At 36.4% G+C, this 18,111-nt stretch overlaps 2 protein-coding genes and 4 non-coding genes across 8 annotated transcripts in view; 5 read left to right on the top strand and 1 right to left on the bottom strand.

The window, feature by feature from the left end:
- Window positions 1-6,259, top strand: EIF4A2 (eukaryotic translation initiation factor 4A2). Of its 3 annotated transcripts, none has more exons than XR_016510621.1 (12): window positions 1-83; window positions 898-943; window positions 1,037-1,169; window positions 1,448-1,587; window positions 2,341-2,509; window positions 2,614-2,723; window positions 2,958-3,101; window positions 3,412-3,549; window positions 3,793-3,882; window positions 4,102-4,181; window positions 4,637-4,743; window positions 5,462-5,528. XR_016510621.1 is itself a non-coding variant. In XM_090275185.1 (11 exons), the coding sequence occupies exons 1-11, from the start codon at window positions 55-57 to the stop codon at window positions 5,604-5,606; spliced, it is 1,224 nt and encodes a 407-aa protein (XP_090131311.1). In that variant the 5' UTR covers window positions 1-54; the 3' UTR covers window positions 5,607-6,259. The 3 variants fall into 3 exon arrangements, 1 of the variants encoding a protein (XP_090131311.1); XR_016510620.1 differs by having other exon boundaries at window positions 4,637-4,747; window positions 5,462-5,527; XM_090275185.1 differs by lacking the exon at window positions 4,637-4,743 and having other exon boundaries at window positions 5,462-6,259.
- On the top strand, window positions 1,277-1,345 carry LOC150021043 (small nucleolar RNA SNORD2). Its single transcript, XR_016513841.1, has one exon. It is a non-coding gene; the product is annotated as a small nucleolar RNA SNORD2 (small nucleolar RNA).
- Window positions 3,148-3,325, top strand: LOC150021044 (small nucleolar RNA SNORA81). The gene has a single exon (XR_016513605.1). It is a non-coding gene; the product is annotated as a small nucleolar RNA SNORA81 (small nucleolar RNA).
- Window positions 3,599-3,730, top strand: LOC150021045 (small nucleolar RNA SNORA63). The gene has a single exon (XR_016513599.1). It is a non-coding gene; the product is annotated as a small nucleolar RNA SNORA63 (small nucleolar RNA).
- LOC150021046 (small nucleolar RNA SNORA4) lies at window positions 3,911-4,047 on the top strand. Its single transcript, XR_016513715.1, has one exon. It is a non-coding gene; the product is annotated as a small nucleolar RNA SNORA4 (small nucleolar RNA).
- RFC4 (replication factor C subunit 4) overlaps window positions 6,254-18,111 on the bottom strand; it is a 14,712-nt gene continuing 2,854 nt past the window's right edge. Inside the window, exons 3-11 of the mRNA XM_090275189.1 lie at window positions 17,505-17,583; window positions 12,870-12,949; window positions 10,801-10,920; window positions 8,961-9,104; window positions 8,661-8,781; window positions 7,847-7,972; window positions 6,678-6,758; window positions 6,482-6,598; window positions 6,254-6,400 (exon numbers count right to left, since the gene is read on the bottom strand). Coding sequence (XP_090131315.1) covers window positions 6,305-6,400; window positions 6,482-6,598; window positions 6,678-6,758; window positions 7,847-7,972; window positions 8,661-8,781; window positions 8,961-9,104; window positions 10,801-10,920; window positions 12,870-12,949; window positions 17,505-17,583 — 964 coding nt within the window. The 3' untranslated portion in view covers window positions 6,254-6,304. The remainder of the gene's footprint in view (window positions 6,401-6,481; window positions 6,599-6,677; window positions 6,759-7,846; window positions 7,973-8,660; window positions 8,782-8,960; window positions 9,105-10,800; window positions 10,921-12,869; window positions 12,950-17,504; window positions 17,584-18,111) is intronic.

Here is an 18,111-nt window from a genome sequence, read left to right on the forward strand (position 1 = left end):
GAGTGGCGCGGTCTTGCTGTCTTTTCAGTCGAGCGCTGAGTGGTTTTTCGGAACATGTCTGGTGGCTCTGCGGATTATAACAGGTATGGTGCGTTTTCCCTAGTGCTAGTGTGGGGTGAAGGTCATGTGGAACCGTTGGGGGTTGTAGGAGCTGGCGTGGGGGCAGGGGACTCCGATTTCACAGGCGTTTCCTTGGGGTACGGTACAGCTGTGTCCTTCGAGAAGCTTCCATGATGGGTAGGGCTCCAGACTGCAGGGAGACAAGACTTAAGAGTACAAAAACGGAGCGGTATGCTGTCTTCTCCCGAAGACGCTTTCAAGCTCCGGCCGTTTTCCATGCCCAGCCATACTGAGCTGACATTTACTTAAAGCCGTGGCGCAGTCCGCATTCGGTACAGTGTAACCGGGCCCGAAGCTTTATTTACGGCCGGCGGCGCGAGGTAGAGTGCTAATCTTTATGGGTGGGGGCAGCGGCGCCTGCTCGCCACGGCCATGAGGTGCACTGGGACCCGGCCGGCCACGGGCCCCGGCGAACCGTTGGCAAACCCCTCGCCAGGCTTCTGCCCGCGTCAATCAGCCGGCTTGCGCATTGTGGGGGGCGGAGCTCGGCGTGTGGAGTTCTCGCGAGAGGGCCCGGCACCAGCCCGGGAGCGCCCGGCTCGTTGGGGAAGGGCCGGCATCCGTGGAGCTTTTCCCTTAGTTCTGAGTTCTCCCCACTTTGGTAGGCGAACAGTAGATACATTATGAACCCTGCTTCACCAACTTCCTTTGCTCTTTAGTAACAAGTGTACACGTGGAGGGGAGGGTAACGCGACGTGACGGGTTGTAAAGGGCCCTCCTAATGTGAAGAGGCTTGGGGAAGGGATGTTCTCTAACTGCAGTCGTTTTTCTCTGCAGAGAACATGGCGGCCCAGAGGGAATGGAGCCCGATGGTGTCATCGAGGTAAGAAATGGGTGTGAATTTTGAAACACTGGAGAGGTGAGTTTGTACATCCTATTTATTCCTTTTTTTTTTTTTTTTTTTTTTTTAACATAGAGCAACTGGAATGAGATTGTTGATAACTTTGACGATATGAATTTAAAGGAATCTCTTCTTCGGGGCATCTATGCTTATGGTTTTGAGAAGCCTTCAGCTATTCAGCAGAGAGCTATTATTCCTTGTATTAAAGGTAAAAACTCGTTGGCACTTATAGAAACGAAATTACTGTTTTTACATAGACCTGGACCATAAAAGGGAAATAACTTCTGGGGGACTAGTACCTACTTGTATTCCTTAAAGTGAAATGATGGCAATCATCTTTCGGGACTGACCTGAAATGAAGAGTATACTCATTGCTGATCACTTGATTATTTGGGCATAATTCATGTTCCAAATGGAATACATAAGTGTAAACTAGAAGTGACGGTTTGATGTGGGATCGGTAAATATGTATCCTACTTTTTTTAGGGTATGATGTGATTGCTCAAGCTCAGTCAGGTACTGGCAAGACAGCCACATTTGCTATTTCCATCCTGCAACAGTTGGAGATTGAGTTCAAGGAGACCCAAGCACTAGTATTGGCCCCCACCAGAGAACTGGCACAACAGGTATTGATAGTGTAGTTCAAAAAAACTGCTTGCGTGTTGCATAGGTTTCAGGTTTCACAACGGAAGAATTTAAAAGTTAGTATGAAGTGGTCCTGTTAGAGCCCTCCTTTTAACTGTCCATGCATGCAGGGAGTTTTTGTTGAAAGTTAAAGAGGAACTGGGTGTGCAAGTATGAATTGCAGGGTTATATAACAGATGGAGAAACAAAAGTTTCCTGTCCAGGGTTGACTAGATTAGATCTGGTCTCGTTTTTATGTTTGAATGCAGCTGTGCAAAATGAAAACTGCAGTAATGTGTTACTGGTTTGTGATGCATCTGTTGCATGATACATTTTCAAAGCTCCCTGCTAATACAGGCTTTAATATACACATTGCTAATAAAACTGTAGGCTTTACTGAGGTCAAGATTATATGTCACTGCCCTGTGGGAAAGTATCAACAACTTGTCTTAGCTATGATTGCAGAGCTTGATCCACTGTTATCTTCCTACATGATGAATAGAGAATGTTTTTAGTTCTTATTCTAGTTGGTACCTGGGGCACTAGGATCCCAAGTTTGACAAGGCAAAAGAAGACATTTCAAGGGAATTTTATCTTGAAGTAGTTAGAACAGTCTGCATTTCAAGCTTGGAAGTATTTTAAGTGCTATGCATGCATAAAAGCTGTTTGCAGACCAGATAGTTGCCATTCTGCTTTGGAAGTTTAGTCACAGCCTGTAATTTTGTTGGGTAATAATTGAGGCTATTGTCTTTTAGATCCAAAAGGTAATTCTGGCACTTGGAGACTACATGGGAGCAACTTGTCATGCCTGCATTGGTGGAACCAATGTTCGCAACGAAATGCAAAAACTGCAGGCTGAAGCACCACATATTGTTGTTGGTACACCAGGGAGAGTGTTCGATATGTTAAACAGAAGGTATCTTTGTAAGTATTAATGTCAATTGAGTATAATTTTTTTATTATAAATTAAAAATTTAAATAGTATTCCTGAGAATCTAGAGATTATAGTATGACTTTTTATTTAACAGCTCCAAAATGGATCAAAATGTTTGTTTTGGATGAAGCAGATGAAATGTTGAGCCGGGGATTTAAGGATCAAATCTATGAGATTTTCCAAAAACTAAATACAAGTATTCAGGTAAGCTTTATTTCACCTCCTCTTATAGCTGGAGATTAGGTTTAATGCAGGTACTGTTACAACTGAAGTGTTTTATTGTCGTTCCCCCTGGTAAAACAATTGATGCGTAACTATCTCTGTCTAGCACAATTCCATAGCAAGACAGAGTGGCTTGATCTCAAACATATTTTTTTTTTTGAGTATTGTTAAAGTTGTGTTAATTACTTGTATGACAAAATCACCATCTTTTCAAAGGTTGTGTTGCTTTCTGCCACAATGCCAACTGATGTGTTGGAAGTGACCAAAAAATTCATGAGAGATCCAATTCGAATTTTGGTGAAAAAGGAAGAATTGACCCTTGAAGGAATCAAACAGTTTTATATTAATGTCGAAAGAGAGGTAACTTGTCTAATTATTAAATATAAAAACTGTAGCCAGATGTTTGACCTTCTTGTATAAGCACTGTGCTAAAATTGCAGAAACTAGGATCACATCTTGGTTTTTGTAATAATGCTAGCAGAGTACACACAAGAAGAAAAGTAATTGCACTGGATTGTAAAGACTGGGGTGGACCTCTTTCTTAATGTCCAGTGTCCTTTGTCTTAAGATTTGGTGCAACATGTCTTTAGACCAGCCTGAGTTTCTAATGACTGTAAGTTGGAAACTAAATTGTTTTTAATGACTTAGCTTTCTTTTTGAAATATTGTAGGAATGGAAGTTAGATACACTTTGTGACTTGTACGAGACACTGACAATTACACAGGCTGTCATTTTTCTCAATACAAGGCGCAAGGTGGACTGGCTCACTGAGAAAATGCATGCCAGGGACTTCACAGTTTCTGCTCTGGTAAGAGGTATTCTAATCTAGTAATAGCAGTTCATAATTCATTTCATTAAAGCAGGATTCAAACTACAATATAGCTGTTAAGTGCTATCTTGTCGTTCCCCCTGCTCAAAATAAAGTTGTTTCTTAACTATACCTGTCTGCTATACTCCTGTAGCAGCCAGGGACGCTTGGTCTCATACATGTCACTAAAATTAAGTAGTGATTTGATTGGTGATTCTTGAATTAAGGTCTGTCTATTTGCAGCATGGTGACATGGACCAGAAGGAAAGAGATGTTATCATGAGGGAATTCCGATCAGGGTCAAGCCGTGTTCTGATCACTACTGACTTGTTGGTAAGTCAGTCTTACTGCTCTTTTTAATTTACCAAAAGTTTCTTAGGGGAAGGTTTTTTAATAACCTTTACCGACTTGGGCTATTTGGGAGAATAAAGGAGACCACACTCCACAGTGGGCTGTATCACTAAACATATAGTTCACTACTATTTTGTGGCCTACATTACATAGGTGTATAGTTTTTTTATTAGAATTCGAATATCATACATTGTATTTCAGGCTCGTGGGATTGATGTGCAACAAGTGTCATTGGTTATAAACTATGATCTACCTACCAATCGTGAAAACTACATTCACAGGTGAGTAGCTGGCACCTTGACTATTAGTGTATTGGTAAAATGAGTTCATGATGCATTGCTTCTCTGCTGATTTGTCTGAAAGGTAATCTCAAATCAGGAAGTTGATTGTTAATAGACAAAGTAACTTGGTAAGATGTGATTAATAATTGTACTTGGGAAGATTGGTCACGCACAGTGGGAAAACAGTTGTAAACTTTGCCCAAATTGTGGGCTTTCATACCTGTGAATTTGTTTTAGATTTGTTGGTCTTAGTTTATTTTTGAGCTTTATTTTTAGTGATGCTCTTGTGCATCCATGTGCTTTCTTGGTGATTACTCTATAGTTGGGATTTTCTTGGTGTCATCTGGTAGCATTTTGAGCAGTCCCTGGTTTAGTTTTTTTAGTGGCTTTATCCCTAAATAAATTGAATTGTACTTTGTTACATGATGTAAAAAAAGACTTTTTAAAAAATACAGGAGTCGATAGCAGCAGTTGATGACGAGATGGCACTCAGAAACGGCGTTGACGTAATTTAGGACGTGGAATCATAAGCGAAACAGCACACTGTTTGCATAAAGAGCGAGTCGGTATTTATATTTTTCTTTTGTCATGATTATTTGATATTTTAAGTTGCTCCAGCCAAGGCATTTTTGTATATTAGCCTATTAGGTGGTTTGTATTGTCTGGTTTCTATCAGGAAGGTAGAAGGTTGTTTTGGAGGCAAACACGTTTGAGTAATTTGAGTTATAAACGTGTGTAATAATGTGAAAACTGAGCAGAAAAGCAGTGATGAGTTTGGGTTACCATACCAAATACTTGTTTTCCCACTGGAAAAAGTTGTTTTAGACAATAGTTAACCTTGCAGCATTTGTATTTACAGTTTACAGTTCCAGAAGTGCGTCGATATGGATGACATAACTGTTCTTTTTGTTTTATTCCTGGTGTGTTTACATCTGTCCCAGGCTGACTTCTGCTCTTGGCTGGCCCACTTTGGTATGGGCTTTTTAAATTTCACTACCCCAAACACAATACTGTCATCTGCTTTAAACATAATGCTCAAGACACCTGATAAAATCTCATTTTGCAGCCAGACAAGCCTTTTGAATCCTTTTGGCACTAACTGCAAAGGAAAATTTTTCTTCTCTAGATATTGATTTAGCAGATAGTGCTCCAGTTAGAAGCACGAACTGTAACCTTGATAAGTAAACAGCAGCTGATGGTTAACAAGTGGATCATCATGTTCAGTAGTTCATGCATTGTTAGAAGTAATATTCTAATTGCTTATTTCTTTTCTTACACAGAATTGGCAGAGGGGGTCGATTTGGGAGGAAAGGTGTGGCTATAAACTTTGTTACTGAAGAAGACAAGAGGATTCTTCGGGACATTGAGACTTTCTACAATACTACAGTGGAGGAAATGCCAATGAATGTGGCTGACCTTATTTAATTCCTGGGATGAGATAGTTTTGAATGCAGTGCTCGCTGTTGCTGAATAGGCGACCACAACGTGCATTGTGCTTCTTTCTTTGGAATATTTGAATTTTGTCTCAATGCTCATAACGGATCAGAAATACAGATTTTGATAGCAAAGCGACTTAAGTCGTGAGCTCTTGTGAGGAAAGTCATTGGCTTTATCCTCTTTAGAGTTAGACTGTTGGGGTTGGGTATAAAAGATGGGGTCTGTAAAATCTTTCTTTCTTAGAAATTTATTTCCTAGTTCTGTAGAAATGGTTGTATTAGATGTTCTCTATCATTTAATAATATACTTGTGGACTAAAAGATATAAGTGCTGTATAAAGTCAGCTAATTATGTTAAACTAGCTTATCTGCCTTTATTGTGTTCTGTCATTAGCCTGAATAGAAGGTCTTTAAAATTGATTTTTTTTTTTTTTTTTTTTTTTTTTTAGAAAGCATTTGAATGCATTTTGTTGGTATTTATTCAATAAAGTATTTAATTAGTGCTAAGTGTGAATTGGACCCTGTTGCTAAGCCCCAGCAAGCAATCATATCCTAGATAGGGTTAAATCCCCAGTAAAATTGCCATATTGCACATGTCTTAATGAAGTTTGAATGTTAAATAAATTGTATATTCACTTTAAAGGTGCTTGGGTAGTTTTATTTTTATAAAAGGAAACGTACATAGTTTTAGCAATTCTGAGTTAATTGCTGCATCACAGTAGCACAGAGGCTAATCAATTGCAGATGTTCATCAGCACCATCTGCTAAGCATTTATCTATTTCCTGTAAGAAGAAAAAGGTTAGTAAATAAGTTATCTTTCCAGGTATAAATTTTTGCTGGAATGTGCAAAAGTGCCTACTTACAGCAAGTTTTTCTGTAATAATGGACTTTTGTTTATCAGAAAGGTCATCATTTTCTACAATTCCATCATGAAGTTGATTTACAAGCTGAGTTGCTGCGTGACCCTCATTTATTAAGTCCTGTAACAAAAAGAAGACATTTGGTGTCGGCATTTAATTTTCTCTTCCTAAAGTTAGTAAAAGTAACCTTTAACTTTACCTTTACCACAGCTTCTAGTTTGTCAAAAGAGCCACTCTGACAAGCAGCAAATATTCCATCAATTGTCTCGGCTGGTATCACCTAAAAAGGTATTTTCAGGGTGAAGACAGTTCAGGCATTATTCTGCCAAGGTAATTACAGGGCACAAAGCTGCTATCCTGAAACTTAATCTATAGCATTGACAAGGCAAGGAACTGGAAAAAGGGTCAGCTCTAAGCCTTGGGCTCAATTCTGAGTTGGAGAGAGGTGATCTGAATCCAGCCACTATGTAATAAGGGTGATGTATACTTCAATTCTGGGCCCTTTGGCTTTACCAGTGGCTGTCGTTCTCAGAGCAGTGGGTTAAAAAACAAGTACTTATCGCAGGTATTACGTTACAGAGCCCTCCACGAAGTAGAAAGCTTACATTTATTCTACACTTTTAAACCTATAACAACATGTACACAGTACTGAAAAATCCGCGATAAAAAAAAAAATCCCATGATACAGGGAGGCCATGATAAGTGAACCGTGATATAGAGGGACTACTGTAATCTCAAGGGGCTGTGTACCATCTCCTAGCAAGATGCCACTATTGATTGGTTTAAAAAGTCCGATACCCAGAAAAGGGACTAATGCTCTTTCATTATGGTGTGAAAATGCTGAGAAGCCCTGACACAGGAGTGTCCAAAAACTGGTGTGACAACTCCCCATTTTCTATCCCTGAAGCATTCTGATACTCCCAGATATGCTCTTAGCACAGTACTTGGCACATGCTATAGATTTAAGTGTGACCCAGTCCGCAACTTACATTAGAAAATCCCTAAAGTTATGGTATTTGGAGAGGGGCCTTTGGGAGGTGACTGGCTCATGAGGGTGGAGCCCTCATGAATGGAACTAGTGTTCTTACAAAAGAGGGCCCAGAGAGCTCCCTTCTCCCACAGGAAGGTGCAGGCTATCAACGAATTAGGGGTCCTTTTACTAGAAAGGGGGCCCCAACAACACTGAATCTGGGCACCTTGATCTTAGACTTCCCAGCCTCCAGAACTATTCAATGAATTTGTAAGCCACTCAGCCTGATACTTAGTTATAGCAGTCTGAATGGACTAAGCACATAAGCATTCTGTATATACATACTTGGATGAAAATGTTCTAAAAGCCACCTAAAATATGACAACTAGTGCTCTTACCCCAGCAATGTCTGTGATCACCTTCTCCGTGACCTCCTTCCCACCTGTTAATCGAGTAGCACTCTGAAGAAATGTAATGGCCTTTCTCAAGTCTCCTTCTGATACTTGAACAAGACAAGACACTCCCTGAAGGGAAAAAAATTTTGTGTGTGTGTGTGTATGTGTTTTTTTAACCTATGATGACCAGTTAAGGCTTTTTTATTTTAATCAAGTGAAAAGCATTATATTTTATCCTAGAGTTAGTGGGGAAAAATAAAAGTTTCCATTTTCGAGGGAATATTATCAGTCTGAGAGCAGCAGAATTCATGGAGACAGCCTAAGTCAAATCAAAGGATAGAGATCTCTTGCTTTGAAGAAATTTGCAGACAGAGATGTTCCATAATTCCCATCCTATTTTCTTGATTACATAAAGCAAAGGAAATTGAAATTATGGTTCAATTCTGTTATAATGAGTAAGAAACCTATACTACCACTACCAGAATTTCATCATACCAAATCAGTTTTTGAAGGGGAGTCACTAGCTAGGAAACTAAAATCTTGATTAGCAGAGATTTGTTGCAGAATTTGCATTATATATATGAATTCTGCCCCAGTTTTGGGTCTCTAAAATGCTGACAGATAATAAACTTCTAATGGCAACAAAAAGACTGAACCTGTGATTGCTATACATTCCAACTATTGTTCATTTAGCTTAACTTTGCCTGAAGAATTGGCATCAGAAATTGAAGCAGCACACACATGACTACTTTCAGGGCCTCTTCATCTGCATTTATCAAAGGAATTAGTATTTACAATAACTAATAAAAATAATTACCTCATTGCTAATTTTGACATGTTCTTTATCAGCAATGTCTAGTAATCGCTGCTGTTGAATTTTATCTGAAAGAGGTTTGAAGCGGAATTTAGAACATCTAGAGGTCAGAGGTTCAATTATTCTGTAAAACATTGGAAAAAGGCAAATCAGTGTAAAGAAGGCTTGCCCCCAAAGAACTCATTTTTGTCAAGATTTGATGGACAAAAGAGTAATGCAGCCTTGAAACATTTAGCTCTCTCCCTAACTGCGAATTACCAAAATAAAGCTACCTAGCATCTATCTTCAGGGCAATATACATACCGACTGACATAGTTACAGATGAGACAGAATCGGGTGGTTTTAGACTCTTTCTCCATGGTACGTCTTAAAGCTGCCTGAGCAGCTGAGGTCATAGAATCTGCTTCATCCAGAATCACAATCTTAAAAGGAGGACACGGCTTCCCACTGATTCAGAGAAACACAGAAGTTAAAATATCATCATCACAATCTAATTTTGAAACATACTCATCATTCCCATAAGAAACCCTATGCCCATTAGGAGTCACTCCTCTCCCGACTCACCCATGTTTTGACCCTTATGAATAATGTTATGAACATTGCATACAGGTTTTGAACAGACATGTTTTCATTTCTTGTGGGTATATGTCTAGGGGTAGAATTATTGGGTCATGTGGTAACTCTGTGGTTAACTTTTTAGCCAAACTTTTCAAAGTGGCTGCATCATTTTGTGTTCCAACCAGCAGTATATAAGGATTCTAATTTCTTCACCTCCTTACCAATACTTATTATATTCTATATTTTTTATTATAGCCATCATAATGAGTGTAAAGTACCTCATCATGGTTTGATTTACATTTCTCTAATGGTTATGATTTTGATGAGTGTTTTCATGTCTTAATTAGCCATTTGGATATCTTTGCAGTAGTATCTAGTCACATACTTTGCCTATTTTAAAATTGGGTTGTCTTTTTATTATTGAATTGTGAAGAGTTCTTTATATATTCTTGACCTAAGTGTTTTATCAGATATGATTTATATACTCTGTCAATTCAAGGTGGATATCAAAAATTAGTCATTCACTTTCTACAAATTCTTAATGTGTACTCTGATAAAAATTTAAATATATGCCAGGTACCAAAAATTTAATATTGGAACTTTGCCACCTAAGGAGCGTAGGTAGTTGACCAAACGTGCTTGTTTAACTCAGGGCAGTCCTATTTAATTACTAATAATACCTCCTCTTTCACTCTAAAAGCATCCCTGTTGAGATAAGAAATTACATGGTCACCTTAATTATGAAATATACATTGAAGCTTAACGTATCTTTTTTTAAATAACAAAATAGCAAAAGTCAGGATTTTCGTTATGCATTTACCACCAAGCTATCACACTCCGTAGGCAAAATATCTGGAAAACCCTTGACAGCTAAACAAAATTAATTATAATAGAAGGTCATTTCTGGTTTTAAATAATTTAGATAAAAATATCATCTAACAAGGAAAAGGAGTTGTAAATTTAGCAGAAATATGCATTTTAAACAAATATGAGGGGGACCCAAAAAAACTGGAATTATCTTCTGGAGGATAGGCTGTTTGTAGTACAGGCTTTCCCTGCTAGGACCCCATCTGCATCAGTGTACTAGCTGGCATTGTTGCGAGAGGCTGCATTCGGTTTCAGTAAATTGTTTTTGAAGATTCTTTTCAATGTGTTTGCCCATTTCATGATGGGTGATTTAGGAGCATACCTGCCCATACCATGCTGACTGTTAAGCAATGTTTGACCAAAAATGGCATGACCCCCGTGTCGTACCCTCCCTATTTACCTGATCATGCCCCAAGCAACTCTTTTTGTTTTCCCGTATGAAAAAATCCTCAAAGGGAAACGTTTTGCAAATGTGGAAAAGGTGAAACAGAAAGTGGCAGAAGTTCTACAAGGCATAAAAATTGATGAGTCCAAAAATTGTTTCAAGTAGTAGAAAAAAATGTCTTGATAGGTATATTGCATGTAATGGAGAGTACTTTGAAGGTGACTGAAGTTTAAACATGTAAGAATACACAATTTCTTATAAATGAATTCCGTTTTTTGGGGTCTCCCCTCCTACAATGACATGGTATGGAAAAGGGAAGGTGGGTTTACTTACTCCGAACGACTTCCTGAAACAGTTAATTGAGCAAAATTCTTCACTTTCTCTCTAATTACTTGTATTCCTCGTTCATCAGAGGCATTTAACTCAAGAACTCTTAATCGAAAAAGTTCATGCCTATGTCAAAATGAAGCAAATATGAAATGTCACAGTGCATATAAGTAACCGAGGTTTAACCACATTTTAACATTAGCATGTCCTGCAGTAGTTTAAAATCCACTTCCTAAACAATATGGATATAAGGTACATAATCACTTCTGTATTTTCTCTTTTGCAGAAACAAGCAGTTAACATTTTGTTTTCCATGCTTTAAAAAAAATAGGTATATACCACATGTTTAAAATGTTAAATCCATTTTCCACTTAGTATTGTCATAACCATCCTGCCATGTCATCAGAACCTCCAGAAATACCATTTTAATAGTTATGTGAAATTCCATCCCATGACTGTACCATCATTTACTTCATGTATTTAACATCCTTCTATTTTTAGACATTTAGATAGTTTTAAGTATGTTACAATTTTAAAAAATGCTGCAATACAGCATATTTGGAATTATTTCCATAGGTTAGCTTGCTATAAAGGAAAATTACTAGATTAAAACATGAATAGTTTTTTAAAGTGAATTTTAAAGAAAACTATTAAAAGTAGCTCACTATAGGAAAATCTGAGAATTCAAAAAATAATTAAAATAACTGGCATACCCAAAGTATTATTTTGAAAATTTCCAGTCATTTTTCTACATATTCATACATATTTTTAATTAAAAACAAGACTTAGATTTATTTTTTCCTAAACAGCATGACAGCCCAACTATTTTTAATATGGGCATAAACATTTAGAAAGCCCTGCATATATTTTCAATTTTAAAACCACATATACTATTAAATGTGAAATTTATAATTAAAATACACTCTTTGTTCTAAGGACAAGCATTCTTTTTAAAAGGATACTTGAAAAATTACATAATTTAGGGGGGTGGGATTGCTGTCGGGAAGGAGGGTACTGGGCAGAGGGGAGCAAAGGGGAAAAAATGGAACTACTGTAACAACATAATCAATATACTTAAAAATAAAAGAAAAATTACATAATTTAGACTGACTAGATAATAAACTATAATTTCACTATGACTACATTGCTAAGACTGTTTCAGTGTGGGTCTAACTGAGGAGTTATGGAATAATCAGAAAAACTTTTATAATTTCCTTAGGAAACAAAAAGTTGTCAAATAAATGCAATATTAGGGTCACAGAAGATTTGCCTTTTTTCTTTTTTCACATTTGGTGGTGGCCAAGGCATCTACTTTCATATGTAGCATTTTAGATGTACCCTTTGGTCATATGGCCTGATATAAAAATTCTGGATAAATTCAAGATATCTTCGTTATATTGGAGCATGGTACATGCGTATCAGAACTAAGCTGATATTTTTTCTAGGTACAGGGCTCCTAGATAATGGTTGGCAAAGCCAAGACAGAATCTAGAAAAAGGACTCTAAGACTGTGGCTCACAGAGATTTTCTGCTATACCTGGAAACCATACTGTGTCAGCTACCACACACACTGCTTACACTCAGGATGTCTGAGGGCAAGGAGCTGGCCTAGCCACTACAGAGACAGGGCCTAGAAAACTCAGAGCAAGAAGGAACTCAAGAAGAGGTGTTGTAGGTCAGTAGCATCAGATGCTACAGATTCGATGACATGACACAGATGTGAACACAATCATTAAGAGAGTATGAAGAAACTATTGACATGACTAGCGATAGGGTCGGTTCTCTGGGCCTAAACTCATAATGAAAAGAAAAGTGATAAAGTTATGAGGCTCCATGTTTGTAATATATTCATGCATTTGAATGAAGTTCAGAAGCAAAGTTACAGAAGATGTAGGCAAGCTAATTTATTGGAGGGGAGGAAGTGAAAATGGGCCCATTAGATTAATAAAAAATTCAGAAACAAAAACAAATCCAACAATTTCACAGAGAAATCAAATGCAAATTTTTAGAGAAAGAAAAGTAGTAACAGAGATTTTCGGTATCAAGTCTAAAATAAGAGAGAGATTTCAACTTACCCAAAGAGTTCCCGAGCTGCTGCCAAAATAGTGGATGTTTTTCCAGTTCCAGGTGGCCCATAAAACAAGAGATTAGGAAGCTGTAGAAGTTAAATTTTATTTTTTTTTAATTGTACACTGGCACAAATAAAAAATGATGACTGAAAATGTCTGGAACAGTGCAGTAATTCCCCCAATAGACAGGGCATATATATATATCTTAATACACAGATTTCTTAATATAACTGGTATCATAGTATTAATAGTTCTAAATCCTGCTTTTTCACATAATACTATGACTTTTTGCCCAGTGTGGCTTCCTAATATCTTAAGTTGAATTATACTTATGATTGCTCTATACCTAATCTACTTACGTGGAATTTTCAAAACTGAAATTAGAAACCTTTTATTTCTGAATGGAATCCCAGGCTTCTGTCAGTTCCCTATCACACACCTTTGCTCAGGATTGGGCAATATTTTACATTTTAAAATGCTATCAGTCGTTCCAAGAGGAAACAGAACAAAGGAGCAATTGGATTTGGCCAATACTGATGGAAAAGGAGTGAAAATACATAGTAGCGCTTTAGATGAGCTGAATTTACAAGAATAGAAACACTAAAAGAACTAAGCATCTATTAAATGCCAGGTACTACTCCATTAGGATCATGTACTCTGTAGGATGCGTGCATATATCAGGGAGAATTCATGAGAGAAAGGAAGGATAAAATTAAATAACTCGTTATCTTCTTTTATACCTTAAGTCTAGCTAGCTTGGCTCCTTATCAAGCAGGCAACTGACCTGTGGTACAGATTAATAAATGCACTAAATTCTAATAAGCTGTCTTACAAAACTGTACATTCTTCAGTATATCTTTTCATGTACAGAAAAAACTGCACATAGACAACTAGGCAGTAGTTTGCTTCCACTCCCTACCCCCACTCATCCATTCATTCTTCACCCAAATCAGTGTCACTCTGCTTGCTACTTCAAACTATTCACTGGCTTCATAGTCCATGTAGAAAAACAAAAAACAGACATATCAACCTGCTTACCATAACCTCCAATGACATCCATGATCTGCTCACCCCTTTTCTTACCTTCTAGGCTCTGATTTACAATGACCTCCAATAGCTAAGCACTTTATGGCCTGCACATATACTGTCCCCCACAAGTGAGAGTCTGATTCCTTTATTCTGCCTGCCAACTCCTAGTGCATTATAAGTCAGAAGCCTTCCCTGACCACCCAATCTAAAGTGGGTCTCCTCATGAATCTTTGTTGTACTGGAGGCAATTAGCAATTATTTATTTTATCTAACTGTTGGGTTTAATTGTAAAATACCTGTCTATCTTACTAGATTATAAGTTTAAGAAGGTCAAAAACCATATTTGCTCTTTCACATCTGTATTATCAGCATCTCATGCAGTACTCAATATATGCCAAATAAGTAAATTAACATATAAATATATTAATTAGAAGACTATTACTGTTACACTGGTAAAAAAAACACCTTAAGATACAAACTATGAGATTCACTAAAAACAAAATCCCCCCAAAAAAATCACTTATAGGCTCCTTTGTTTTTAAGGTTATAATGATTATTTTGATATGTGCATACCTCAATATTTAAAATGCTTTATCCAGGTAACATATATAATAAAGTCTTTAAAACATGGTAAAATTATTTAACTTTATATAGCAGTCTGATATATATGGTGCATTCAAGAAATGTATGTGAATCACTAGTTATTAGGAAATACAAATACAACACTATTGCCTTATACCTGTTAAAATAGCTAGTAACAAAAAGACAAGAAATAACAAGTGCTGGAGAGGATGTAGAGAAAAAGGAACCCATGAACACTACTGGTGGAAATGTAAATTGGTGCAACGACTATGGAAAATAGTGTGGAGGTTCCTTAAAAAATTAAGAATAGAACTACTATATAATCCAGCAATTCCTCTTCTGGGTATTTAACCAAAAAAATATGAAAACACTAATTAGTAATTATACAAGTGACCCCTATGTTCACTGCAGCATTATTTACAATAACGAGGACATGAAAACAAACTAATTGTCCATTGACGGATGACTGAATAAAGATGTGGTATATATGTACAATGGAATACTTTAGCCATTAAAAAAAAAGATGAAATATTGCCATTTGCAACAACATGTATGGATCTTGAATGTATTATGTTAAGTGAAATAAACCAGATGGAAAAGGACAAAAACCATATGATTTCATTCAGGTGCAGTATAAAATAAAAAGAAAAAACTAACAAAACAAACTCACAGACACAGACAAAAGAATGCTAATTACCATACAGGATAGGTGTTGTGGGGGATGACAAATTGGGTAAGGGATGTCAAATATATGGTAATGGAAGGAAGCTAGACTGACTAGTGGGTACACAACAGATTATACAAACACTGAATTATAATGTTGTACACTTGTAATTTCTATGATGTTATTAATCAGTTACCTCAATAACTTTAATTAAAATTTAATTAACACATACACAATGGAATTTTATTCAGCCATAAAATACAAAGAACTCGAGCAATTTGTGACAACCTGGATGAACCTTGAGGCCATCATGCTTTGTGAAATAAGTCAGAGAAAGACAAATACTATATGATCTCAGTTATATGTGGAATCAAAAAAATACTAATAAAAAAAGAGGCAGGGGGTTAGGGGAGAGGAAACTGGAGGAAGGTGGTCTAAAGGTACAAAATTCTAGTTATAAAATAAATAAGCAGTAAGGATATAGTGAACAACATGATGACTAGTTAGCACTGCTGTATGATATATATGAAAGTTAAGAGAGTATATACTAAGAGTTCTCATCTCAAGGAGAAAACTTTTTTTTTTCCTTTTATTGTATCTGTATGAAATGAAGAATACTAACCAAACTTAAATCATTTCAAATATATGTAAGTCAAATCATTATGCTATATACCTTAAACTTAGAGTGACATATGTTAATTATATCTCAATAAACCCAGAGGTTGGGGGATGAGAATTCTAAGCAAAGTATCAGTTCTTAAAATTGATTTCGGGGGGTGGGGGGGTGGGGGGGGAGGGAACATTATAAATTCTACCTAAAAACCTTTTAAAGTAAATGAAATAAGTATTTTCCTTTACTCTTGAAAATTAAAAACAAAATTACTTCATCTTTTAAGTTTTTCCAAATTTAGGAAACACAAAATATTAAACAAGTAGTTAAAGTTCTTAATTCAGATTTGTAAATTAGATGGTATAAAGTTAGGAACTGAATCATAATCCCACTAGATTTACTTAAGAGTTGAGAATACTAGCAATCTGTGCAAATATTACCAAGTAATTAGAATTGCATATTATTATATAATTAAAAGGTAAATACCTGGATCAAATCAAACAAATACTGGTAAAGAAAAAAATTTTAAACAGTTTTAGAAATAAAACTTCTTTCAAAATAGGTATTGTGGTACTGTAGCTCCAGGAAGAAAACAACGGCAGAACCTCTAATGCAAAGCAGCCAGGTTAAGAGGAAGGAAGCAAAATCTTGGGAATAAAGCAAAAACACCAAATACCATTTTCTTTTATTTTATTAAGATTTTACTTATTTATTTTCAGAGAGAGGGGAAGGGAGGGAGAAAGAGAGGTGCAGAAACATTGATGGGTGAGAGAAACATCAATTAGCTTCCTCTTGCATGCCCCCAGCTGGGGACCTGGCCCACAACCCAAGCACGAGCCCTGACCAGGAATCGAACCAGTGACCTTTCAGATCACAGGCTGGCGCTCAACCCAGAGCCACACCAGCCAGGGCCAAATACCACTTTCATCTACAACTTTTTCTCTTCCTTCACTAAGTTCTTAAAGCACTTTATCATATATAATTTTAAACTGCTAATTCTCTATATGGGTTTATTTTGTCTCTCAATATTCTAAAATGCAAGTCACTCAAGGACATTTTATCACACTTATCAAAGCAGGAGACCCAAAGCTGTAAGCGGAATTAAATGCTCAATTATTTTGTATTATAGTTCAAACCAAATCATAAAATTAGGTGAGAAATTACGATTTTCTTTCCTATTTATTAAAAAAATTTTTTTCAATTATAGTTGACATTCAATAATATTTTATATTAATTTCAGGTATATAGCACAGTGGTTTGTCATTTACGTAATTTACGAAGTGGTCTTCCCCTTATAAATCTCATACCCATGAGGCACCATACAATATTGATTATATTCCCCATGCTGTACTTTATATTCCTGTGACAAATTTGTAACCATTGGAGAAATTAGACTTTCAAACAATCTCTGACTTTTCTTTATAGCATTTATCATTATCTAGAATTCTCTTATTTATTTGGCAAATGTGTTTATTCTGCCATTCCCCACCAAAATAAAAACTCATAAGCAAAGGGACCCAGTCTGTTTCACTCAATGCTCCATACCTGAGCACTATATAACAATGCCATAGGATGTAATAGGAGATGCTTAACAAATATTTGTTGAACTAATCATCCATTGTACAAATAGTCATCAAGGGCCTACCGCATACACAGCATACTGTTTAAAGGGTAAGGTAGGTTATCAAGGAAGAAAAAGGGTGAATAAATTAAGTCTTAAATCTCCCAATGACATTAAACATCATCTGCTACTCACATCAGCTCCTTCTAAAGACTTTTTCAGCACTGCAACCACTTCTTCCTGGAAAGCAACTTCATCCACACATTTTGGGCGACTGTAAAAAGCAAACAAACAAACAAAAAAAGAGGTTATTTAGTATATTATGGTAGCCACAGAAGAGTCTCCAAGTGTTCTTTTTACTAAATATCAACGATAATTCTCATATATTGCTAATAAAATAAGAAACTTTCATAATTGGATGTAGGTGGAAATCCCATTTGTATTTACCTTAAGCAAATACATACTAAAGAAATAATTTTTAACTTTACCAGATGCATAGTTTGCACCTGTTATGCTTACAAAAATTAAGCAAAAGGATTTTATTTTATTATACCACAAATGGTAGCTGGTTAAAAATTTAAAGTGAACACCTTCCTAGAAAGAAATATTATATTTTGACAAGATCATGTACCTAAGCTAAAAAGGGGGAACTATTTAGTAACCTGAGGATAGACAACTATTTTGGTTAATGCAGTTATATCAATTTAGTTATTACATTGTCAATTGGTTAATATCACTTTAATTACTTAACTGCACAAAAAAATGCGTATCTATTCACTTCATTGAGGGCTAACAAAATAAG

Source organism: Furipterus horrens, unplaced genomic scaffold (genome assembly GCF_987537825.1).
Source record: "Furipterus horrens unplaced genomic scaffold, mFurHor1.1.pri manual_scaffold_1, whole genome shotgun sequence".
NCBI lineage: Eukaryota > Metazoa > Chordata > Mammalia > Chiroptera > Furipteridae > Furipterus > Furipterus horrens.